Source organism: Numenius arquata, chromosome 9 (assembly GCF_964106895.1).
Source record: "Numenius arquata chromosome 9, bNumArq3.hap1.1, whole genome shotgun sequence".
In the NCBI taxonomy this organism is placed as follows: Eukaryota; Metazoa; Chordata; class Aves; order Charadriiformes; family Scolopacidae; genus Numenius; species Numenius arquata.
Window position 1 is genome coordinate 23,494,966 of NC_133584.1, and position 27,170 is coordinate 23,522,135.

Sequence of the window (27,170 nt, forward strand, 5' to 3'; positions counted from 1 at the left end):
GATGTAGAAATAGATTTCATCACATACAGTCTTTCCTGCCGTATTTGAAGGAGTCTTTTTGGTTTTCATGTGCAAAACCAGTTTTAAAATTGCAGGAGAAAACCATGCTGATTTCTTAGCAAGGATAATCAGAAATGTTTGTTGCTCAAGAAATTGCTAGTACCCAAGATACTCCATTGTGGTGGTGTCCTGAGCAGTCTGTCCTCCATGAAAGAGCACGGGCTGCTGTCCTGTGCAGCACCCCCAACCAGTGTGTAATGCTTACAGGAGGGAAGACTCACTATTATCCCAGCATGGCCAAACTGTACAAAGCAAATGAGCTCTGACAGCGACTTTCTATAAGATTTACAGAAGGAAAGAGCAGTGTCAGGCTTTTGGCCAGATACTGCCTTTTAACTCGCAGATACTTTCTAAATTAGAAAGAAGGTTTTGAATAGTTATTTCTATGATTGGCCCTTAGCAACAACTTTCTGATCACGTTGACAAAAGAAAAACTGGTGCAGCAATGACAAAGGCTCATTTTAAGTGGCATCCCAGTGATCTGGGTAGCTTTGCTCTGGCAAGCCTTTCACATTTAGTAGGTGCCATCAAGGCTAATGCTTCTTTTGGTGTCATTTTGGTAATGCTGGTTCTTTTCCAAATTTTTTCTCCTTTCATCTTTAAAGGGAAGAAAAATATGGAACAGTTTCATATTCATTGGAAAAACATTGTCCTTCTTCCTCCTGCACCCTCCCTGCCATGGTCAAGGTGACGCTACTGCTATGTCAGGGATAATGCTGTTGGCGTCCTGTGAGGCAAGTGGGAGCTGAGGAAGAGGCGTTCTTCCACCACAGGCAGTCCCATCGTGTGGCACAAGGCTTAAAGATGGGACATCGTTCAATAACCTTTTTCAGGTGTGTTTTCTCACGAAACCCTTTTGCAGCAAAGTAATAAAAGATGGCATCCAGGCAGCAGTTCAGGTTGGCTAATATCATTGACACCTGAATGAAGAGGCTGATGCTTTGTTTCAGACTGCAGTCCACTATCACTTGCCGTCTTACCAGGAATTGTAGGCAGATTGCAAGGTGGATGGGTGTGAAGCACACCAAAAACACCACAAGGTTGATGATAATGACTCGTAAGGAGCCACTGCCTTCTACCTTCTTTTTAGCTTGACTTTTGTGATTCAGAAGAATCAAGATGTTTTGGGTAGAGCAGAAAACCATCACTGCGAGTGGGATCAGAAATCCAAAGATTTCCGCAGAAACAATGTAAGGGATGCTCCATGCAACCTGTTGTGACATGTTGCAAAAGCATTTAATAGAATTTTTCTTGTGAAAAACATACATGGGGCTGCTGCAAAGCCAAGTTGCTGCCCAGATGAAGCAGCAACTCAAGATAGCCCATTTGGTGGATTGCTTAGCTCGACCTTCAAATGGGTGCCTTATGCAGACATATCTGTCGACAGTAATGCAGACAATGATGAAGATACTGCCGTACATGTTGACGAAATAGAGAGACTCGATGAATGAGCACAGGAGTCCGGGTGCCATTGTGTCAGAGTAGTACAACTTGAGTGGGAGTGAGAGAAGAAGCAAGACATCTGCAAGTGCGAGATTGATCATGTAAACTGAGGTTTTGGTCTGTTTCTTCCAAAAACAGCAGAACATGGAGAGCGCCAGGGTGTTGAGAACCAGCCCGAGAATGAAGGTGGGGATGGAGATCCCCAACCCCAGGATCTTTGCTAATCTGTCGATGTCTGTAAAATTGCATTCCCCGCTGCTGTTGGTCATTTCTCCCCTAAAATGACAGAGAGAACAAGTTGGAAATGTGTAACGCTCCCAATTAATGCCTTGATATATCAGAGCACGATACTTTCAAACACAGTTCTGGGCTTTTCTTTTTTTGTTTTGAGTTATAAACTTGATCAGTCTTTGGCTATTATTGGAAGTGAATCCCCATTTCAAGCACAGTGCTTTCTGTTTTCAATTTGAGTGGACTGATCTGTTATAAAGAAGCCTGATTCTCCATGGCAGGTGGTCAGCATCCACCGACTACCATGCCCTTTAAGATAGTTCCATTCAAATATTGAAGAAACTGACCCATTCAAGCATATGTTTTCAAAATCTGAAAGCCTAAACCAGTGCTATCTCTAGTAACTTGTACACCTATTGATGCACTGGCTATCTCTAGTAACTTGTACATCTATTCAAATTTCTGTAACACACACGTTCGGTTCCTTCCCTACACAGAAATTCATGAAATTATTGTTCCATATTAAGGCAGATCAAAGTGACAGCTGGGATTTTACTCTTAGATCCATGATTCCCTAAGCATCAGTTGCTTTGCTGGTGTGCTTTCAGTACACCTGCATTTAATATGGATGTTTTAGTTTCATATAGTGCTTGTGTCCGATGCAGGCTTTTAGAAGGACAGCTTAAGAAAACTGATCTTTTATCTAGGTGTAAATTGAGTAAGCACATTTTCTAGCTTGTGTTTAACTTTCGGTACTGGTTAAAATTTGGGTTTGCAAGTACTTTAAATTTTAACTGATTATTTTACATCATCTGGCAAAGATTAGCAAATGGAAGACATCTTAATAATACAGTTCTTTACAGAAGTATAATTTGTGTGGAATAAGTGTTTTCACCATTCTTAAAAATATACATATGCTTTAACAAACTATGCCTTAAAACTGCTTTTTGATAACCCCTCTTTAAATAAAAAAATCACAAAAAATCCTAATGAAGGAGAAGAAATTGGTAGTTAAAGTTTCCAGTCCAGTTCAACCAACCAAGTAGCTCAAAAGAAATTTTAGAAGTGAAGAAGTTTTAAGAAGAACTTGATCAAGAGGTGAATCTTTGCTTTGGAGGACAAAAAGTGACAGGTAGCTTATAAGCACAATCAAATGGAGCTGGACTTTGCTAAAGAAACCAAAAAACAATTAGAGAAAGATTCTTTTGTTGTTGTTGGTTTTTTTTTTTTTTTTGTTTACAAGACTAAAATAAAATATAAAAAAGAGAGAAAGAAATGGAGAACAAGTAGATCTGCTAATTTTAACTGAGGAAATGGCCTTGGGTTCTGCCAAATCTTATACCTCAGCTTTTCGTAGGGATCCTGATATTGTGCTGGAGGTCAGGGGTGGGATGACTTACAGGAATCAGCGAGTGATAATGGAAATAACTGTGTCTGAGCACAGAATGCAGTCAGAGCTTAATTTGCTTGTATTGGGGAAAACGGTTTATTTCCAGCTCAGACTATGGAAAGAAAAGGCGTATGAAGTGTGTATGTTATTAGCATATCTGGAAAAGGATCAAGCTAGCCTATCTGTTGAAGGAAAGTGTGTCAATTGTGATTAAAGTAATTCTATGACTGTTGAGTCAAAGCTTTGTACAGATTTTTAAAGAAAACTCCTAAGTAAAGCTTTGACAGTTGTTGCCAGACCATTATCTTCTTTGATGATGTATCTGCTTTCTCAGATAAGGGAAAAGGCTGAAGATCGAAGGCACTTACATTTCAGTAAACTGTACTAGAAATAACTAAATAGCACTAGAAAAACTGAGGGTTAGAACAAGGACTGTTAAGTAGTGAGGAAATGGTTGCAAGAAAGCTGATGAGGACTACAAACAGGCTGGATGCAGGTTACTGGGGGGATTCAACAATTTACCGAGACTACTCTTTGGCAGTGTTTCCCCCAGTGCCCCCATTGTAGTAGCAAGTGTGACCTGCGGGGAGGTCAGGGGATGGATCCGACTGCCAATTCCAGAGAACTGGACTGAGCTGCATGAGTGGGACTATTGCAGTTTTGTGAATTTAGGAAATAGCAAAAGGAAATCAGGTTGTTATCAGTGGGTTTATCTGTCAGATCAGAAATGAGAACAAAAATAAAACCTTGGTTTGTTAGTCAATCTGAGATTGAGTCAATCCCTCTGAGCCAGCAATGTCTGGCAGCTGCTTACAAAATCAGTTGATTGTGGTACGTGGGAGGTGAGACAATTCCATACAGGTGGAGATGCATTGGTGCCCCAGGTACGAGGGATTTTTGTAGGCAGACACTGCTGTCACCTGCTGGCTGGACAGATAAGAAATAGGAGCGTTGTGCTGTTGTGTGAGCGTGTCTGTCCTTTGACAAAGAGCATCCATTTAGCTGGGTAAAAGCCAGGTGACATTAAACATTTTGGGGGAGTGACAACACCTGTAAATCCAGGACTTCATGTACTATATAAATGTATCAGAAAATTGCTCGTAATGTCTGCTGAAAGTATGATTTTTGATTCTGCTTTTACTCGGTTTCTAATTCACTGTTTTTTTATTTTTTTTTAAGAATTCATTAGTACGTAGCATCACTCCTGAAAATGGTTAATTTCAAGAAAATGTTACCCAGCCTTTAAGCTGGTAATTTTGAGTACTCCAGTGGACTGCCTGAGTCTCAAAAACTTGGAGTTTTTTATCGTTTTGCCTCCCTTCAAATTTAAATTTCACATCTTGTGTAATCCAAGGGAATTGTTTGCAATCAGTTCACACTGAGTAATATGTTTGCCCAAAATTATTTTAATTCACTTTAATTGACAAATAACCTTGCAGTCATTTCATAAGCATCATCTTTACCGCATTGTCCAAATTATTAGTAAAAATACTGATGATACTGAATCTGAAAGATACTGAACTGTAAGAAATACATCTTTCCTGTATGGTAGAGACTGATTAGTATCTTAGTGGGTAATCATTAATCATATAGAAGTTTCATACAGATCATGTTTCCTTTGTTTGTTTATGAGAATTTCTTTAGAGATAGTGTTTGAAGCCTATTTCCCCCTCCTACACCCCGTCCCCCAGTTCTGTCAGTGTGTCACAGAAGAAAGTTAAATTACTTCTATTTCAGTCATTCTCAGATGAATCTGTGCAGATTGTTACTTACCGCTGCGTTGTCTTCTGGGTGATTGCAAAGAGATGCTGCAGTGGGTGATTCCAATATTTTTCCAAATACTGAAACCAGGCTTAGTGATGTACCATTTCCCAACTCCTTCTTTTCCGCTCTTAAAAGAGACAGGCACCACCTTTGCTCTTTTCCAGTCTTCTGAAAATTCCTCCGTCCTCTAAGAATTTCCTGAAGGAATTGCCTGCTGCTCTAGAATTGTTTTGGACAAGTTCTGGAAACCAAAAGGTAATATAAGAACCTGTAATTAACACTCATTGAGGGAGTATGTCTTAGCTGGTCCAGACCCTCTGTCATCACTGCTCCATTTGTTCTTGATTTCTCCTACTGAGTGAGGGTTTTCCACTTCCTATGGACTAGTTAGATGTTCATTGGGTTTACTAATAGAAGGAGCTTGTGGTTAAGCTAGCGGCAAAGGTCTAATGACCTAGGAAATGGAACAGCAAGGTTTTACAGTATTAGCTTTGCTGGGATTTTTGCAGCACAGCAGGATGCATGAATAGTTTCCTCTTTGTAGCTCAGATCTAAGTCTGTCTGGTTCTAGTTGGGATTCACAAAATCTGTATGTTAGCACAGATTGGGAATGACAGATTAAGGATATTCTTACCATGAAAGCTTCATTAGCAGAAACATCCTCATCATAAAATATATAACTTACTGTACACGTACGTGTAGCTTTATTAGTAAGGAAATGATAATCAGATGAAAGAACACAGTAAACCAATCATTCTTAATCTAGCTATACTGCAAAAGAGGAATAAGGAAAATTCAGGTCACTGCTTCAGCAAGGACTTTTGCAGCATTTACCGTAATTACCCTCCTAATCAATGCAAACCAAGTAAAGTTACTGCTATGAAGCAGACTTTGTTTATATCTATTTTCTAGAACGTTGTTCATGTTAGATATAAGTTATTCTCTTGTGGATGCACAGAAGAAGAGTAAAATGGCTTAGTGCAATGAAGAGCAGTAATGTGTTTAGTGACATGATTTAGTGATGTGTTTTTTTGTTGTTTGGGTTTGTTTTTTTTTTAATCAGAGTTAGGTTGATGGTTGGACTAGATGATCTTAAAGGTCCCTTCCAACCTAGACAATTCTATGATTGTGTGTCCCACAACTCCCATATATTTAATCTGTAGTTGGATGATTTCTTATCATTTTATTCTGAGTATTTTGATTGCAACAGAATATATTTATGCTTATCACTAAAGCAGGAATCTTTCTTTCTGCCCTAAGCTAAGCAACACTACTACATCTTTGATCTAACTGTTTGATCTTTACAAGAAATTATCATCTAACTAGCTTAAAAATAGTGCTCTGCAATCAACACTGCTATTAAATTATTGAAAAAAAAAAAAGCTATTAGTTAAAATATTAATTACTTTACCTGTATCCCAGCAGGTAGATCAGCAGCATTGCTTCAGTCCAAGTTGTTCTATATAGGACGAGCATTTGCTTACATACCATACCCTACCAGTACTCTTACTAAATGGCATAACCACATCCTCCTTCTCTTTTTCCCCCCCCCCCCCCATCTATTTCGAAACATATTCTATGTTCCTTTTAATAGACAAGTGAAGGTGAAAGAGTGTAAAGACTAGAATCCTCAGCTGTTTCCAGTCAGTAGTCAATGTAGGCTGGGGAGCAGTTTGTCTCTTAATGTCAGGGTTGGTTTTGGTCTGGACTTTACCTGGTGTGAAGCAGCTGAGAGCTTTCATGGGCTTGTGGTGGCTACCTCCAAATTTCCAATTTTCCCTTGAGCTGGAGAGGAGATGGGTAAATGGAAAGTTGCAGGAGAGGCTGTCATAAAAATTGGGCTTCTTCCCCCAGTTTCTGCTCAATTTGCATAGTGGAGATCAGCAGTTCAGCACTCAGATGCTTCTGAAAGATACAGCTACTTACACGCATGCAGCTGTTAAACTATTTAAAGGGCATGTGCCAGTTTTAACCAGTTCAGGTGTTTAATTCATAACTGCAAGTTGGTAAACAAATGCTTAGTGTCAAGAGGAGTGAGGTATATAGAGCACTAAACTAGTGCCTTATGTTTGAGTCATACAGTATCCAGGACACACTTTGCTTGAAATGAGCTTTGAAGCTTTTTCCATCAGTAGGACTTTCCTGGTGAATTCTGAAGCTTCTCCTCTGCTCTGGGAGATGTCATGCACTGTACACCTTTTGGAAAGGTAATTGTGCTTGCAAAGAGTGAATAGCAGGAATATGGGGGCATTCATCCACTGCTGTCTTCACAAGACATTGGACAAGGGTGGGACATAGCAAAGGACCCCGAGCTGCTGGTCTCCTCAGGTCCTGGCCAGCTGTGGCTTGGTTGGGACTGGCATCAAATGAATGTTTGTGGTTACATAAAGTGACATAATTTACTGAAAAAAATGATGACAATGCTACATTCTCATACATAACGATTTTATCTCTAAGCAACAAAACTGGCAGAAGAATAAAACCCCAAGTAGGGGGGCTCATCTGTGTATGTCATATGGATGTTTCATACGGATGAGTGCAAATAGTGTCTCCCTGGAACCCCTCTGGGTGAAGCGTGAAACTCGCTTGCTAGTGCTGAGAGCCACTCTTCTGACTTGTGGACTGCTCTTTTACCTTACATACTGCAACCCTTTGCTGCGGTAGTAAGCACAGAAAAATAAAAGCTCTAAGTGACATTTTTCAAATTGCCACCTGCTTTTGGAGGTAATTTGGTTTTCCTGGGGAAATTCTGCACTTTCTGTAGAAAAAGTAGCACCAGTATTTGTAGTAAAGGACTTGGAGAAGAAAAAACTTGCAATTTCTTAACACATTTTTTTTCTTCTTGTCTCATCTAAAAATGAGATTTGAATAATAAAAAAAAAAAGCAGAACTCAAACAAAGTTTGGATAAACCTTGTAAGAAAATCATGTAGCAGAGGAAATGAAGGCAACATGGTTCATATCACTTGGGAAACACATTATGGAATTGGGAGGTTTCAAGAGCTTTTCAACTTCTCTCTTCTTAGGGCTGCGGGCTAGCTACAAGTCTCAGTAGTGGACTGTAGTGAATCTGGAGTCACGAAAAGAAATCAGAGAGTGCAACCAAATATTAGCAGAAAACAAACATGCTACAATTATGTGTGACCTTTGAATGAGTTACTCTGTGTCATGTTGCAGCTGAAATGGGGTTGCTTCTTTAATCCTCTCACCATGGGTATATTTCAGATTTAGCTTAAAAATGAATTTTAATACTTTGTGGTGCCTTCAATCCCAGCACTAGGTTCATTCCTTGTGGTTCTATGAACTTCCCACTTTGTATCACTTGGTGCAGCAGAACTAAACAAAAAAGCAGCGTTTCTGCACACATCAACCACATGCTTGCTAAGTTGGTAATTTGCTTGTGATATGTCTGACTTCATCGCTTGTAGATGAGCATGTAATCGTTAGTGTGCATATAAGTCATTCTTTTGCAGGTTGGCCTTTTTGGTTTAAATTAGGACAACTTTAATCTAGAGCATATTTAATGAGGGCAAGTTATGAATGACTCACTCCCACACCTGCAGATATACTATTCGCTGAGAAATTAGAGCTTGTTTGTTCCCTGTCTTTCAGTGACTGCTTTTGTAATTTCTCCCACCAGGTGCTACATGTGAACGTGTTCAACAGGAATTATTTTTGTGCTCCCTTGTGCTCCCAGTGCCTTTATCACCCAGCACTGCTGCTTGCTAAATGCTGAATTCCAGTGACCCAGACGGCCGCATGGCTCTGAGGTTTTCAACGGGAAGGAGAAGGGCTTTGTTTGTTTCAGTTTTTTTTTTTTTTTTAATTAACCACAAAAATGTGATGGATGTATGTTGTTTGTCCTGCCTAGAAACAACAACCTTATCAACCGTTCCAGCTAGCAAATGAATAGTTGCTGGAAGAACCTAAACCAAACTAACTAAAAGGAACTGTATGTGCACAAGATTTATAACCCTTGTGGGAAAGATGAGTAAATTTTTTTGTGTTGTTCTGTCTTTGGCTGTTTGCTTTTGTAGAGGTTGGTGAGCGTTCTCCGTTTTTTTATCCTCTAGGTGCAATAAGTGCTGCTCTTGCTAAGTCAGGCAACAGCAGGCAGTGCTTGTCATTTTCAAGGAATCAAAATCTCTTTCAGAAGAAACATGTTCATACAGTGCAAAACCACATTCATTTGCATTACAGCATCATGAATTCTGCTGTTCTTCTTTTTTAGGGGAAAATATATCAAAGCAGTTTTGCAGTTCAGCTTTCACAAATGTCTAAAATAAGTGTTTGCTTGTACTTACTGGCCAGAATGGAATAAGTTGGGTCTCAGATCTGGAATTAGGATGCTCACATACAAATGAATCAAATTTCAAAGGTCGGGTCCAATGTGTTTCTCTGCTGCTCTGAAGGCATGTGTGACTTCTTGTTCTCCCAGACTGCTATAAAATATCATCTCAGGTAACAAGACTTAATAATCCAGAGCAAAAAGAGTCAGGAAAGACATTGCCCGGTAGAGAGCTAGGAGATGAGTGAGACACTGTCTATCTTTGTCCCTGTGAAGAGTGCTGGATGCAGTGAGGAAATAGAAGGCTTATCAGCCCAGACCTGAGTCTCAGTTATCTTCTGTGTTGTGCTGTGACTGGCTTCTGATATTTTTGTGTGTGTTTAAAGGTTTCAAAAACTGGATGGCCAAAGTGAGTTAAGCTAACAAGTCTTGTTCTGAGCAGGCTGCCACAGCTTGCTACCACAAAAGGGATTGGCCTCCTCCTTTTAAGAGGGGAGATGCTGGGGACTTCATCTAACTCCAGCTGAGCACCAGCACACTCCTGGAAAGGAGAACTACACAAAAAGCTCATGTTTCTATCACCTACCCAAAGTTGTACCTGTCTAAAACCAGGTAAATTGAAGAATAAACTCATTTTTCATTGGTGGCTTAGAAATAGTTGTTTATACTTGGGCTGGAAAACAGTTTTTTTTTATCTGAAAGCCTTTCACTTCACACTAGTGCTTTTTGGGTTGCTGAGTACTCTTTTCCTCATCTTCATAAGCAATCAAAGCCTGGCTTACAGTGAACTATCTTAATTGCACAACTGGGAGCTTTGGATGGCTAGGGGGTTGTACTTTTCTCATGTGGCCACTTTTTTTGCAGCAATTGCAGGAGACTTCAAAACTGGAAATCGGGAAACCTGGAAACTGCTGTATTTTATGGGCAGCAGCCACCTTCAGCTTCTCCAAGATGAGGCAGAGACCTTTAAAAGCAGCCCAGGACAGAGCCAAAAGTGCAGTTGTTCTTGGAGCTGGCCAGCTATGAGTGTAGATTTGTTTTTGACTGCATTTGAGAAACCTTACAAAGCTTTCCTAGGGTTTTATGTTTAGAGGAAAGGAACCGGACAGTGTGGTGAGGAGACAGTCTCATGCTAGTATGGTTCAGTGAGCAGAACCATGAGAGTAATATTTAAAGCTACAGAATATCTTCATCCGTATCTGAATCAGAAATTCACCAACAGGACATCAAGCATGTAGGGTGGCATCTCCTTCATAACTTCAGAGACCTACAGTCTACAACTGAGGTTAAATTATAGTTCAGTTTGGTCTTCCGGAGTCAAAAAGGCCAGTTAGACATGGCTAGTGTCATCCAGGTGCCAGTGAGGACATGCGTTTCGTGGCCAGTCCATCCCTGCTCCAAGGCAGGGACAGAGCAGCTTGCATCTAGCCAAAAGCAATTCTGGTCGTGGGCGTACCAACAGGCTATAACTTTTCTTGGGTGTTTGTAGAAAGGAGCAGCCAGTCAAGCTGCAAGCTCAGCTTTAGTGAAACTGTGTAAGAATAGACACAGAGCTTCCTGCATTAAATGTGTTTTGCAGTCTGCTCCATGAGATTTGCCAGCACACCCCACCTGTTCCAGCTGGCCAGTCGAGAGGGTTTGTGGTTGCTCAGCATAGCTGGGCTGGTCCTGGTGAAGCACAGCCTACAGCAATTGCCATCCACCAAGATGCACACCGTTCTTACAGGTGTTTCCATGGGACGTATATAGACCGTATCTTTTGAGAAGCCTCCTGGAAAGGGAAAAATGTGAGAATGCTATGTTGATCTCTTAGAACAGAAAAGATGTTTTGTATAATGAATGTGGCAGGCTCACTGAGCAGTAGCACTACCCAAGGAAATGGAACGTGTGCCCAAAATTAAGGTTTCAAACGAAACCATCAGCTAATTTCAAAATCATCCAATAAAAGAAACTAATGGTTAGCAGCAGTGTGGCTACAAACCCAGGACCTGAGCAGGGAGACCACATGGCTTCTTAGCAGGCTTCCTGAGCACTCAGGCTTCTGTAGGTTATAAAACCATATTGCAGCAAAATATGATATTTCTCTTCTCTGTCTTACTACTCCAGTGGCAGTGTGAGGTCATTGCATACTATTCTTTTTCCTGACACAGGCAGTGATCAGGTCAGACTCATGTTATCCTCACCCATTTACACCATATAAAATAATGCTCTGATAACTGGTGTATCCAGTTTGGGTTTTTTGTTTGTTTGTTTTTTCAAAGAAAAACATTTTCTTCTCAGCCTCTGTATTGCATTTGGTAATAAAACACGTAATGAAAATTATTTCCTTTGCATTTTCATTATACTGAGTATTACCTGAGCACTGTTGACTGGACCGTCACTGTCTTCCATTTGAACTGCTGGAAGTCAACAACCATTACTACAATCTGGTGCAAAGAGACACCAGTGCAGGAAAGTTGCGAGCAGCAGCCACACTGCACACTCATGCCTTGCACAGTCATTCCTATACCTTCAGGCAGACGGGCCTGCACGAAGGGGTAGGAGCTGCCTCATCTGCAGGGTTTATGCACTCTCAGTGCTACAACTTTCTGAAAGACCCATTTCTGTCAAATTGCTTGGACTGAAGAAGAGCTGACTTGAGTGGAAACTCTGTTTTTTCCATTTCCTGTAACCTTTCCTCACCTATCTCTCCTCTGTGTTGGGAATGGCATTTCTGGAAAGGAAGCTGTACACGCTCAAGCCTAAAACTGAAATGGGTTAGAGTCAAACGAAAATCACAGTTTGGCCTAAAAGTAACATTTTCCAGATCTGAGATTTGCCCTGTTTCATTAACACGTGTCATCTTTGCACTCTGGGTCTTTCGCATTTTAGCTTACATGTGGCCAAGTTGCCACTACCTTTGTATTGTTTTCAGACCAGGGTGTGTTCAGCTGTGCATTAATAAGGCATGTCTCAAAGCACGTCTTGAAGGATTGTAGGAAGCGGGACCAGCTTTGTCCCTTTGCAGAATGGCCAAAATGAATGTTGCTGTCCAACGGACAAGGCTATTTGAGACAACAGCTGGGGATAGTTTTTCATACCAGTATTGTCTCACCTTGACAATGGCAGTTAGCATGCCCGTGGCTCTCAATGTTTGCTTAGCTTGGTTTTTCTTGAGGTTTCTGAAGTCTGTAGTACGAATTGCTCCATCACGGCCCAAGTGCACTGGCAGGGTGCACTCGTCAGTGCAATCTTTCCAGCCTGTGTCTCCTCATGTTGGCACTTAGATCTGAGGGTATGAGAACTGCTGTCAATCTTTCTGCTGCCGTAAGTGTCCTGACAGATCCCAGGCCACCAAAGTCCCAACTTGATTCACTGACTTAATGTGCAGATGCAGTGAGTGCTGCTGGAAAATGGAAAGTGCTCAGAAAGAGCTAGTCAGACAGACAAAAAAAAAAAAAAAAAAAAAAGAAAGTTTAAGAAAATGCTTTCAGAGATCCCTGCGTTTACTTCGAAGTCATAGCTTTGAGTTGCTGCTGGTGCTGGTAGGGAAAACTCTACCTGACAGCGCCACCTTGAGGTAGGTTATGTCTTTGATTTGTTCAAGAGGCATCAAGATGGAACTTGATTTTTCCTTTCTGTGCTGCTCTCTCTCCCCAGAAGTGTATATATATAAGAATGTGTGTGCATCAATATCGTACTGACATATTAACAGTCATTACACTGTACATGTGAGTTGCATGGACACCTACTTTATGAGCTTTATTTTGTTTTCATCTCTCTTAATCCGTCCTGGCCGACCGCTTTTTATTTTAGTAAGATAACCAGCCTTTGGGAGACAGAGCTCTGTTTTATGCTGCTAAAAAAATGCCACTTTGTGAAAACATGTTTTTTTCTGTTCTCCCTTGGAAATGGCAACTGAGCAAATTTCCTTATTTATTTCAGTGTAGAAGGGGTCACTGCTGTGAAGAGAATTGACCATCCTTGAATCTGACTTCTGAAGAGGACGGTAACAGAGGTAAGTTCAATCAGCTGCAGCTTGTTTCTTCTATGCATGTAGGTTATCTGCCTTTGCTATCAGCATATGGTTAGTATTTAATATATAACTGGTGGGTCTTGGATGCTGCAGAAGGGGAGCAAGGTGGGGATCTGCAATGTGCTGCCAGCCCATTGAGAAGTTATCGTGTTTGAGTCTAATGGTGGCTAGATACTTATTTCTTTCTGATGTGTAATGTTAATCTGGCTGAGTTGATATGGTTGTCTTTGTTCTGGCTGCCTGCCGTAGCCAAGTGTCTTTACACACAAGTTAGAGTGAATGAATGGCTTTGGAAGTAAAACTGCACTTCATTTGACTATAATCATGCCACTTACAAGGATAACCTTCTAGCTTTCCACTTCAAACCAAGTGCTAGAGACTTATTTGAAATGCTGAAAAAATCCCTTCACTTTAGCACAGGTGCATTCCTATAAATAGACTGTATAGAAAGGGGATCAAGAAAGCAATTTGCAAGAAAGTGAAAAACCTCAAACAGATGAAAACCTCTCAAATTAACTAATGCTAGAATGGCAGAAACTATCACACAATCAAATGCAGATTACTACTTTATTTTTTTCACAAAGAGAAAAGCTAAGATTTTAAAAAAATTCTTAAGGGACAGAAGTTTTGGCAAGTAACCGTACCAAGTGACCGAAATATCAGCCTGAGATGACAACTTTTGAATTTTTGTGGTCACAGCCTCTGAAGCCCAGAGTAGTCCAGCCTGCCTGCCAAAGTGGAGAGTGTGTGCATGAGTGTCTGTCTGTCTGTCCCTGCGGCAGCCAGGATGATTTGAGCTTTAAAAATGCACTTTTATCACTTTGCATCCAGGTAGAAATGTGTTGGCCTGTGCTAGGTGTGGAGGTCAGGCACCAGCATGGCTGCTCTCAGGGCTGACACTTGCCGTATATTATGTAGGGTTTACTTGTGCTGCAGTGTCCTGGGCAGGGGGGCCTTTGAGGAGTCAGATAAAGGCCCTGAATGTATGCTGACCAACTAGCTTTCTCCAAGAAGCCTCAATTTTTTATGCTACAAACCACGTTTGTCCTAAGGGACTGCCTCATCTGTTTGGAGTATGATGAAAGGTGTGTGAGCTGAGGGCAAGTGCCAGCCTCTTCTAAAAAACCTTTTGTGCTGTTATAATCGGCTGCTCTGAATAAACCCCGTTTCCTCCTGCATTGGGTGGAAAGGGTGATTTCTAAGACCAGGATAGTTGCACAGGGATTGTACTGAGGTAGCTGAGAAACTTGTGAAGGTAGTTTCTCTTGAAGGAATTTAATTGTATCGTTGCCTTGAAGTCTTGTGCATTTGGATTCCTCACTGGTCCCAGGGATTACCTTATATGCATGCACCAAGCATGACATATTTTGGCCTTTGCAAATAGGGGCTTTATATGTGATGCTGGTCTTAAATTTTCTAGGCCAGAGGAAGAAGTTCCTTTGCAAATCATTTCACTGAGCCTAAATCTCCAATCGGGATCATTCTGCAGCACTTAGATATACAATGGCAACTCACCAGATGTACAGCTGTTTCTCCAATTCCACTTTAAATCTGCAGTATTCCTCAAATAGGAAGCCTTTACACCCCAGATCACAGCCTGAGGTGTGATCCCAGCTTGAAAGAACAAAGCTTACCCGAAGATGCCTTCAGCAAGTGAGCCAGGGGCTTGCAGCTCGCCAGAGTCCAGTCACAACTCAGACTTGTGCAGCTCCGCCAGAATGGGTGCTGGGGCTCTTCTCAGGGCCAGACCCTCTGCTCCCATGGGATGAAGTTGCAGCCTGCAGTGCTGGCAGAGAAGGCCAGCGTGATGGAGACCCAGAGCTCTGCTCGGGGCCATGGTGGCAGAGTTCAGGGCCTTCTCTTGTCCTGAGCAGCAGAGGGCAGTTTTGGCCTGGGGGTTGTGTTCGTCAGTCATTAGTTAAACATAAAGGCACAACTTGGTCATTCATCACATTAGCCCTGACAGACTTATGTCAGGCGTGGGGTGAAATAGGAGCCACCCGATAAACCCCAGGGTGTCTAGATCATAGAATCACAGAATCATAGAATGGTTAGAGTTGGAAGGGACCTTGTGGCATTACAGCGCTTCTCTGCGACGCATATTGTTCCCCGTTGTTTAACCTCAGTCTTAAACTGAGGTTAATTTAAAAGCAAACCGCTTTGCCTTTCAGCTTTGGTATTCTGAAGCACAGCAGCAGTATTGCTTGTGTTTGCACAGCTCGCAGCTTGTAGAGGTGCAGCATCTGTCATGTCTCTCTGATCTCGCGCAGTAGAGGGTAGAAATGCCTGGCTTTTGCAGCCGGAGGGAAGGGGCTTTACCTTTATGCTGCCTTTAGATCTCTGACAACTTACAGTCAAGAAATTGGTGCACAAAACAGAGTTCTTGCACAAGAAAGCAGTAGTGTTTCAGATTTTTGTGTAGGCTGTCTGCTAATAGGGACTAGAGTAATTCATAATGGTACAAAGAAAGTGGCTGTAGTTTATGACTGTATGACCATACTGTTTTAGAATGATATTTCCCTATATTATTATAAGTGTTATGAAAAGTGTTTCACTGTTTTCATCTCCTTACATAAGACTCAACTCTGTCTACAGCATGATTAGTTGTTGCAGGAATGAGAATCTACAAGACAGTGGAAGTGAAATTTAGTATTTCAAATGGTGTTGACAAGTTGGATAAATAATTTGGAAAAGAAAGTATCCAATGAGGCGTAAAGACTCGTGCAAAGTTTAGCACATATATAGGAATAGTTATGAGCACAAATATAAATGTGAGATATAAGTGAGCTTGATATGCCGCAGACCTGAAAAGGGGGATCTTGGACTTAGAGTAGATTGAAAATAGAGCATGACTGGAAATGAAATGCAGGATTGTGCTGTTGTAGAAAAAAGTCAACATGATTGTGGGATATGTAACTGTTCAAGGCTTTAGAAGAGCTATAGTCAGTCTTGGGAGAAAAAAAGAAGGAAAGAAGGAAAGAAAACTCAACCCAAGAGCCTAGAAAATGGGAGCAAATATAGTGAGCTATATCTGAAGCACAGAAGTAGCTGGGAGTATCTAGAGCACAGATATTGAAGTGTGGAGGGCATAAATAGGTCTTCAAATACATAAATGGTAGCCATGAAGGAGAAGGGAATAAATAGTTTGCTGTATGCACTGCAGATGGGAAAAGAAATACTGGATTTATGCTGCAGCTGGAAATGCTCTGGCTGGAAATTAAAATAAACCCTTCTAATGCCGAAGACAGATGAAACTAGAAATACCCCTTGCTTAATAAGAGCATGTTAGACAAAATTCCGCTAGTTATAACATAGGAATACTTGAGCTGGCCTTTCATTAGATGGTCTCTTCCTGCCTTTTCTGCAAATATGTGCTTTCACATGCAAAAGATTGGGGTGAATTAGAAATCACTTTGGATAATGTGACAGCTACATATGTGTTAGCATTGACGGGGGCAGAAAAAACCCTGACTGACTGCACGCTTTGAGTACATATCAATGTAATCCCGGGGTGGCATAAACTCTTGCCTTGGTATGAGTTCTCCTTATGTTATGCAAGTTGACAGTAGCCATCTACCAGGTGGTAGCATCAGTAGATTGCCTTACTCTGTGCCTGATTTATCACAGATTTGTTCCCTGATCTCAGCAGTGGCCACAGCTGACTGAAAGTCAGGAGTTCCCCCATATGTCATTGCACTCTATAAAACAAAAACCAGCAATGGAGTGCTCTAAAAGATGGGGAAAAAAAGGATGTGAAAAGAAATAATGGCATTTTCCTCAGATGCTTCTTTGCTGTGTGTCATCTGTAGGCAAGAGTAAGCTTCACTGAAGCAGTCCTTCCTGGGATGTTGTCTGGAAATTGAGGTAAAGGAGCTTGTATCTTATTTTATGTTATAATTTTCAGGAGTTGGTTAAAGGATATTCTAGGTTTCACTGCTAATTATGATATTACAACAGGTAATATCCATTGCATGGAGTTTTGTTTGGCAAAACAAGGTAGATCACTTGTATATAATTTTGTATAGTTTCACTAAACAATGTCTAAATGTTTTTAAATACATTATTCTGCTGCCAAAATCACTAGTGCTGTAAAAGAAAAGGGTAGAAATACCATCCAGGTACAGTTAATATAGATGAAAAACCTGGGGCTTACTACTAATTGTTGGCTAGGTCAGTCTTCTCCTGGTTGTCCACAGTTTGTTTTATTTAACATGGAAAAGAATCTAGTCAATAGATACAAACAAGATATCTGCTTAACAGTAAAAGAAATACCTTATTTTTATGGTTTAAGAGAATCACTTTTGACAAACACTGTGAGATTCTGCTCTGTCCTACTGAAATTTAATGATGAGAGCTTGCCCCAGAGTGCTGCTTGCATTGCAGGTAAATTAATGGTTGTCAGAGCGTTACTTTTTTTGAGTTACTTTTTTTAAGTGTTGCCCCTTCATCTAGTATTTCTAGCATTTGAGCAGCATCTTCGCTATGCCCTCTCATCTAGACCACATGAAGGGGTTGTCGTAGGCACAAGAGCTCTTAAGGAGAAGCATGGGAGAGCCAGGCTTAGAGCTGGGGCGAGTGTTTGGGAGGAGAAAGGCAAGGCAGCAGAGGCTGCTGTCGGCAGGGGTCACTGCTTTACAGCGCTGAGAGCTGGCAAAGCCTCAGTGATCGGGGTGCAACGCTGTGGAAAGGCACTTTACTAACTCACCTGAAAGGTTCCAACCTTCCGAGGTTGGAAGCAGGTTCTGAGGCAGTGCTGCATTAGGTTATGGGCAAGTGCAGGCTGTTGTGTGCCCTGGGGCCGGGCTCTGCCGTGGCCAGGGATGGCGGGTGTCCAGCTGCTGGCAGGCTGAGGCCAGGGAGAACGTCTGTGTGTCTGTCTGGGGCTGCGTTCCTGCACATGGTGTTGAATGCATGTGCTGGCTCATGGGTTGTCACTTTGCTGAGGTGGGTATCTGGGGTCTCGGGTGCGGGAGGTCGAGCCAGCATCACAGTAGGCTTGGAAACATCACTGCTAGTGTTTCCTCTGTTAACTTGTGAAGCCAAGCAAGAACACTTCTTTTATTTACTTATGTTTTTTAAAAAACTTATGGCCTATGAGACAGAAGCAGGTATGATGTGCATTGTCAGGTGTTAACCCTATCAATATCTCTTTAGGTGCCTTACAAAGGACATTATACCATCTCACTGTCTTGATTGGTTCATTCTGTGAAGTTGCTTGCCACAAAACACCCCTGTGGCCAGGTGCTTTGGCAATTCAGTGCCCTCACCTGTGATGAAAGGTGTCTGGGTCCAGTGGCCCCAGCCCTTCAGAGCCAGGGCTGTTGCCTCTGACCCAAGCTGCTGGTGCAGATTCTAGCTGAGGGCTGCATACATCACTTCAACTTGCTGCAGTGGTTTCAGCTGAGGAGAGCAGCCAGATTAAAATATTACCTTCAAAGTCTTTATCTCCAATGATTCCAACATCCCAGATATCTCTGATAGCATACATGGCCCATGTGACTGACAATAATAGGAAAGTACTATTTTTATGAGGCTCTTCTTAATGTACAGCAATATGGCAGGCCTTCCCAAAACTACTTCAGTGTTTCTTTGTCAGTGCACAGGATGTTTTTCATCACAGACTAAAGTTTTTCCAGAAGCGAAACCACATCAGTTTCTTTCTCTTCTCCCAGAAAAGGGGAAGTGTCTGGTCAGTTGCAATGATAGTACATGGGAGAGGTGGTGCCCTGATGAAATAGATGTATCCTTCCAGGAAGCTTTCTCCAAAGGGAGAATTGCCCTGTGAGCCAGAGGAGAGCTGCCCTGCGTGAGTGCCCATCCCCAGAGAGGGATGGGGAGCTGGGGATTTAGCACGTTCCGGCTTATCACCAGGGGTGGGAATACGTCTGAGAGAATTGTTGTTTTTTAACAACAACTAGTTGTTGTTGTTGATGCTAGTCCCTGCATCCCCTCCTACTGCCCATAGAAGTGAGCAGCATGAAAGCATGAATATAAAGGCATTTCAGAGGAGCTGAGTGCATTTCAAAAGTATCAAAACTAATGGATGTTTGCCTCACATTTCTTTCTTTCCTTCCTCCCTTTCCTTTAACTCCAATTTGGGTTTCCTGCTTCTCCCAAATCCCACTTGCTTAGCTTTGAGGTGAGCTGAGGTCTTCCTAGCTACCTGCATAAACACCTGTGGGAGGGAAGAAACTGGCTAAAGCAGGATGAGAAAACAGTATCTAGGAAATCAGTTTTCAACTGATTTTTTTTCTCTTCCAGATGTGTTAGACATACTGCTGCATGAGCATTTTTAAATATCTTTGTAGACACCCAAGCAAAGGTATAAGTTTCCAGGGACCCTCCTTTGGGCAGCGCAGCAGAAGTCTGGCCCAAAACACCTTTTCCTGCTTTCTAAGACAACCTTCTGCCATTCCTCTCCCAGGTGTGCTGGGGATTTTGTTGCAGACAGAGCTCAAGGTTCCCTCTAGTGGTTTGACACTTTGTGTGCAACCCTGTAATCTAACAGCATAATTTAGGCCTTTTGGAATTTCGGAGCAATCTTTAGCCTTGGCAGCTCTAGGTGATTGCAGATATTCTCCGTTCAGTACAGTACCCAGCTCAGGATTTACCTGGTGGGCTCTGGCTGCAGCTGGCTCCTTCTGCTCTGCCTGCTGTGATGCTGCACCGAGCTCGGGCAGGTACAGGGACATACTGACTACACTGCGAAAGTTAGATATCGATGGTATGGTTAGATTTTTAGCTCTTAAAATAATTTTATGGGTATAAAAAGTGATTCTGTGGGCTCACGGGAGGCAGAAAAGCCCCGATGGGCCATTTTACATAAAGAAGCAATCTCTGGTCTAGGAGGTTTCTAAACTACAGGCTGCAGTAACCTGGGAAAGTATCCGGTGGGCTTCCAGCCTGCCATAGCAAGGATAGTCTTCCAGCTTTGTGGTGTAGTGCCAGGACCCTCCAAATCCTGAGCTCAAATGCTGTAGATAGTCAGCCTTGCAGCTGCAGGAAGGACTGGGGCAGCATGGAGTATGGAGTGGGCTGGATTTCTGCTTCCTACCAGCCTGACCACAACTGGAAAAAACCTCATGGGGCGGCAACCTGTACTGCGAGAGGCTGATTTCCATGCGAGACTCTCTTCCTCGTGGCACGTGGGAGAGGCAGTGAGTTCATGCACTTGCACTTTTTCTCTGGCTGCCTACAAACGAGACCTCTGTACCAACAGGGGAACCCAGAGCCTCACAGAAATTGCTAATAGTGTGCAGCAGAGTTGAATCTGAGCCAAACAAAGAAGCTTTGGCTACCAGTGACTGAAGAGAGTTGTTCTCAAAAGGCCCAGAGAGAAGTGTGGGAACATAACTCCTTCAGACACTTGAAAAGGCAGCTTAGCACTGAAATTAATCACTGTATTGCCAAACAAATAAAAAAGCCTACTTTAAGTCTGGAAGTCCCATCTGGAGAATATTTACTAAACCTTCTGGTTCATGTGAACATCTTAGAATCAGGAGTTGAAGAAAATAAAGCAGTTCATAGAAGAAAAAGATACACAGTAAACTACCCATGTAAACTTCTCTGCTCAGAAATATTAGTCATGGGGAATTCCTAATTTCTCTAGTTTTACAAGCCTAATGCATCAGGAACTAAATTTATGCAGAAGTTTTTGGTTTTCCCTCTTCCATGCTGCAGCCACGGCCATTTCTCCATTGCCGTGTCTCCTAGATGCTTACTTGCTTTCAGTTCCCCTTAAATCCTTTATGTCACACTGCTACTTTTTGCCAACAGCACAGGGAAGAAAGCAGAAAAAGGGAGTATTTTCTCTCTACACTGACTAATGTGTTATTTAATTTTCAACTGGATAGTGAGGGTTGTTTTCACAATGTTCCTTCTCAAATCAGGATTTTAGAAATGATAGAGGATTACTCATGGAGACTTTTTCTTTAGCTGTTGTCTTATTGTCTTAAAATGAATCTTCAAAATATTTTCTTCTTCCTTTTTTTTTTTTTTTTTTTTTTGCGACAGCTTTCTGGTTGACTCACCTTCCCTAAGCTACTGACATGTAGGGTTTGTTGCTCGTGTGGGTCATTTATTGAATCAGATCTGTTAGAAATCATTTAACATTTAACATCAACAGCTTTGTTGATCAGAAACAAGCTACTCTTGCACAAGGTGGAGAAGCAAAAGGTCATATGAGGAAGGCAAAAGATGGTTCCTCCTGCATTTTGTAGGTTGGTGCCAAGTTGTCTATGGAGCTTTGTAATAAAATGAGTGTCATGGTCTGACCCCAGCTGGCTGCTAAGCACCATGCAGCTGCTCACTCACTGCCCCCACGGTGGGATGGGGCAGAGAATCAGAAGGGTAAAAGTGAGAAAACTCATAGGCTGAGGTAAAGACAGTTTAAGTAAAGCAAAACCTGTGAATGCAAGCAAAGCAAAACAAGGAATTAATTCACTGCTTCCCATCGGCAGGCAGTTGTTCAGCCGTCAGGGCCCTGTCACACTTACTGGTCACTTGGGAAGACAAACACCGTAACTCTGAACGTTCCCCCCTTCCTCCTTCCCCCAGCTTTATATACTGAGCATAACGTCATATAGCATGGAATATCTCTTTGGTCAGCTGGGGTCAGCTGTCCTGGCTGTGTCTCCTCCCAACTTCTTGTGCACTTCCAGCCTGCTCGCTGGCAGGACGGTGTGAGGAGCAGAAAAGGCCTTTACTGCTCAGCAACAACCAAAAACATCAGTGTGTTATCAACATCATTGCTATCCCTAATCCAAAACACAGCACCCCACCAGCTTCCAGCAAGAAAGTCAACTCTATCCCAGCTGAAAACACGACAGTGGGTCAGTGAGGGATGCTGGTGCAGAGGGGGAAGGTCCTGGACCTCAGGGCTCTCTCCTACTGGTCTTGTCGTTCCTGCACAGATGGGTTGGAGGAGCAGACCTTGAATAATCATTGTTCCATTTGGGGAAGAGCATTGCTGATTGGGGTCTATTAGCCGCTCACCTTCATCTCTTGGTGGTCTTTCTTCTCTTCAGTCATGGGCTGTTTTGTTAAGCTGTGGCAGTGAAGGAGCTTTATTGAGCAGCAAGACCACAGTCTGATTTCCCAGACCCAGCTGTCCCAGTGCCTGCTTGGACTAAGCGTGACTAACGGTCTCACAAAATTATACTGGCCCTGTGTTGGCATCTCCTGGGAGTGGTTAGACTGCCTTTGCTGTCATTGGAAAGGTGGGTGAGGTTGCACTAGAACTAGCAGTAAGTGTTGCTTTTAGAGAAAGCAATATGTTTTAATGAAACTAAGGCTCCCTGCCACCTGCATCAGCATGGCTTATAAACGTGTTTAACAACAAGAGGGCAAACCTGAGGAAAAGCTCTGGTACCTACTGCTCTTATCTGTGAATTCACCTTGCTGATAAGAGGAAGTGTATGTTTTTAACTTGCGTGCATTTCCCCAAAAGTATTGCTGTTTGCCAAACCTGCTGCTTATCCTTCATTATGTCCCTGCCTCACAGCAATGCCTCAATCTACAGCATCAGTGGTGGCTGGGCAGCAAAAGGTGCTGCAGAAAGGAATGGGCTTGCGCAGCTCAGCACTTCACAAGTTCACAGTTAACAAAATTGTCCTCATGCTGTGGTTCCAGCTTCTGCCCTGGAGTAAATTCATTGTGATGATTCAGGGTCTCAGTGTGCTCACACTTCCAATGTGCATTTGACAGGTGGGGTGGCAGGTATGCAGGGGAGCCAGGCCTTATGGAAATATCCCTGACTTTGGTGGTCATTTTTTGTGATAAACATCTTGGCATCTTGGCTTTAGATAAAGGATGTTTTTTCTTACAAAAGGGAAGGAAAAGGAGTGCGAGTGAGACAGTGCCAAAGAGGCAGATAAGGGCCAGGTACTTCTTGCAGAAAGATTGTTGTTGTTGTTGTTTTTTGTGTGTGCGTGTGTTTGTTTGTTTGCTTGTTTTAGGGTTGTTTTTTTTTTTTGCTTTCTATCAGCTATTTTTACTGTAGTTGGTAAGACATCAAAAAACTCCCTGGACAAGGATGACTGGCCCATACTGGGGCTGGATGCTCAGCACCGGTCAGGATAACTCTGAGTGGCAGCAAACAGCTCTGGCCACCAGAATGTGCCCCTATGACTGCCGGAAAGGCTGAGCTGCTTCTGGGGTTGTTTACAGGAGAAGATGACAAAAAAAGGGGGAGAAAAAAAAAAAAGCCACCCCAAGATCTGGAAAGGATGAGTCTAAATGGCTGATGGAAAAAGTTGTGTGTTTTCTAAGTCACAACTCTTCCCTCCCCATATGGTGGTCACATCCCTGCACACCCAAGAATTGCTCCCCTTAGTCACCTATTCTATAGCTGGTAGATTGGTTAGTTTGCTTGTTGTTGAGGTTTTTTGGTTTTGTATGTTGTTTTGGGGTTGGTTTGTTTGTTTGGGTTTTTTCTATTTTTTTTCTTTCTTTCTGTTTTCCTTGCATTTATGGAAATTCTTGTGGTGCACGTGCTTCCTTACTGAGAACTGTGCTGGGTACCCTCAGGCTGGGTTGGGGATATCACAGGGCTTCTGGAAAAAGCTTGCCCTGCAGGCATGGGACCTTCCCCAGCCCTGGTAGCCTGTCCTCTGTTCTCACTGCCGCACCCTGGTCATGTCCAGCCTTTCTAAGGGCAGGCGAAACTCCTTGGCAGGGGAGGCCGGGTGGTTTTGCTGAGCAGCTGGATCCTGTGTGGCCATTCACAGGCAGGCTGTCTCAACTTGTGGCATATTGCAGTGACGTCAGACAGAGACTTCGGGTGATCCTGCCAAGCACTGGCTTTTGCTGAGGACGGAGCCACCTAAGGAAGGAAAGTCTCTGAAAGGTAAAAAGGAAACAGAGCAGTGCAGCACAGTTCACTCTCTGAAAAGGGTAATTGCTAATACAGCAATTTCTAAAGCTAGATTTTCATGGGGGTCTTGTACCCCCATTTCTTTCCTCTGTCACAGCAGTATAAGGCATAAAGACAGTTTCCAGTTGCAGCAGGATCCTGGGACAGGCTGGGCATGGGCAGTAGCGCTGAGGTGGGGGATTCCCATGCCAGAGAGTCTGGAGGAGGAAAGGAAAGGCACACCTCCCGGAGCCAAGGGAGGGCTTTTCTTGAATCATGGATGGGCCTGGAAGACTTCCCTGCCCATCTCTCCATGGAGGAGAGGCTTGTGGGATGCCTCCAGTGCAGATCCAGGTACAAACCAAGCTGGGGAAGAGAACAAGCCAGTCCCTGCCCTGGGGACAGGGCTTGCAAACCAACACCATCAGTGGCAAAAGTGATGGAGCAGAGAAGGGCTGTTTTGTTGCTGTTGTGTGCGCAGTGCCAGGAAGCTGCCAGTCCCTGTTGGTTTTCTGACACTGGCAGAAACCTTCATGCCATCGAGGCATTCACCAGCACTAAAGGGGAGGTTTAAAGTGCATGAAAAGAAGTTCTTGTGACTTCTCTATTCTGTATGTGCCAAATGACATGCTGTGCCTTTGTACACCTGGCAATTGAAGAAACTTGGCCAAGCACAGGAGTGACACACACTCTTCAGCATCTGGCTTATGCAGCCCTATCTGAAAGAAGAGCAGTTCCTTCTTTGGTGACTTTTACCAAAAAAATAAAAATTCTAAGGATGCTGCCTGGTTAGGATCCCTGTCCCAGGGAGGCAGGTGGTGGGATCCACTTCTCTTTCACTGGGAGAAGGCAGTGGGTGTCCAGGGAGGTGGGTGCTGGGGTGGCCCTGCCCTGGGCAGCCTAGTGGGAGGTGGGCAACTAGATGCAGGGGAGTGCATTGCCTCCACAGGAACTCTTTGGCTGGGCTTCTATTTCCTAGATTGTGCTTTACCTCACGGGGAAGTTGGTCAAGCACCTGCCTCTACTGAGCCCTCCCTGCTGGGACTGAAACAGCTCTAAGGTCCTTGATGTGAGAAGTGAGAAGAGAAGAATCTTAAAAAACAAAACAAAACAAAAAACCCAACCAAAACATGCATACCTGGAGCAGTGCTGTTTTATTTGAGCTCCTCTGTCCCTTCTTCCAGAGCTGGAACTGCTGCAGACTACTATTCCTCCAGGAGGCAGGAGGTGAGATCCCACCATGGTGCTCTCTGCCTACTGAAAATATCACCTGCTATTCCCAAAGGGACAAAACCCACCATTTGGGTCCAGCCAGCTGGTAAAAGAAAAATTCACAGTATGTTATTTAAGTCAGATATATCTTTTATTGTTGCACAGTTTATTGCATCTTTGAAATTTTTCAAAGTTCTGTTTCTTTAAAAAAAAAATAGAAGCCAAACCCCACCCCCTCTCTAAAACTGCTAAACTAATGTGAATATAGCTGTGTCACTTGAGATGAAAATGTTTAACCACAGTGGCAGATAGCAAAGATCCCAGTGATGGCAAAGGGCCACGGCTGCCTGGGCGCTCCTGCCAGGCACAGAGCTTGTTCTGCCCCCCCAGGCCTGGGCACAGGGTGGCACTGCAGGTGACAGGGGGCTGCCTGGCAGCGAGGACTGGGATACAGCCCCTAAGGACATGTTAAATGCCACTCAAGTCTGATACAGCTGGTGCCCAGAACATGAAAGGAAACAGCCTTGAAGTAGTAAGATAAAGGGCTTAATTCTTCGTGATTACCCAGTTGCCATTGGGAGAGTAGATAGGTCTTGAACATCAGATGCATTCTTCCATTCACCAGAATAATAGCAAGGAAAGGAAGTGAGCAGCAGTAAAAGATCTAATTTACCATTAAATTATAGCTTAAACAATAATCTCTTCCTTCCTGCCCCATGATCCCTCCTGACCACCTTCTGCCTGAGCTGCCCTGCCTTGCCCGTGGTGGCTGGTGAGCAGTTGTCCGTTGCTGCTTCTCTGCTGTGAAACCCGATTAGATTATGCAGTCCCCTTCCTTCCACCACCCAGGGCTCTTCTCAGAAGAAATTATTTAATAACCTTTGTGACAGGCGGAAGTATAAGTGTGTTAGCTTAAGTAGATCATGAAACAGCTGCGGCAATGCAGAGGAGCTGTGTGACCCGTGTGGGGTGTGCATGATGGTGTCGTGCCCTTCTGAAGTGTGACATCTTGGTGGTGGAGACATGATGCAGAGTCTCTCTGCTGGGGCACTGAGAAAAGCTGGTCCTTCAGTCCCTGGTCGGTGAAACGTGACTTTTGCTGGAAACATGGTGTTTCTGCAGCCCATTTTTATACAGCAACATAGGACAAGGGTTAAACAAGTGACTGTGTGCTGTGGCACCCACCAAGAGCAATAGACCTAGAGACTTGCTGTTGCAATTTTGAGGCTTGTAGAAGTCAGTTGAAATACCTTTGCCAATTTTTTATTGAATCAAAGCAGGGAGCCTGGCTTGAAAGCTACAGGCCAGAAAGGTAGAAGTATGAACTGTTCATCTTGGTAGAAAAATGTCAGCAGACAGAAGTGAAACAGGAGTTTTGAAGTTAGTAAAGCTGTTGGCAGACTGCTGCTGGGGTTTCTGATGGACAGGGTTGCAGATGCTGCAGTCTTTTAGCACCTTTAAGGATGAGGAATGCATGGTGTCAGACACTGACCCCAGCTGATACCTGTGGTCCCCACACGGGACAACTCATCCCATTGGAGCGACCCGGTGACATTTCTGAGCCTTCATTCAGAAACTGAGAGATGTAGGAATGCTTCTATCTCAAACTAACGACAATGAGCCACCTTGATTTTCAGTTCCCCAGAAGTGCTCTCTTTCTGTCTTCGATCGCAGCATCTTTGAAGTATGTCACAGTTTTTTGGTGACAGGTTTCACACTTTCCCCCCACACCTGACATTGAGCTGAACTCTCATTTTTCGTTAGCTGCCCTGGTTCAGTACTTGGCGGCAACAATGCGACAGCAACAGCAAATGGAAAGCCCCCAGCAAGAAAACTGGTGTGAGACATTACCAGACTTCTGTGAGCAACAACATGAAAGTTAGAGGGAGGTTTGGATGTGTTCCTACGCTCTGTGT

At 43.2% G+C, this 27,170-nt stretch overlaps 1 protein-coding gene across 1 annotated transcript; it reads right to left on the reverse strand.

Annotated features, from left to right (window-relative positions):
* Positions 1-764: 764 nt before the first annotated feature.
* Positions 765-1,772, reverse strand: LOC141468812 (G-protein coupled receptor 55-like). Its single transcript, XM_074154002.1, has one exon. It carries the CDS (start codon positions 1,770-1,772, stop codon positions 765-767), a length of 1,008 nt encoding a protein of 335 aa, XP_074010103.1.
* Positions 1,773-27,170: the final 25,398 nt, after the last annotated feature.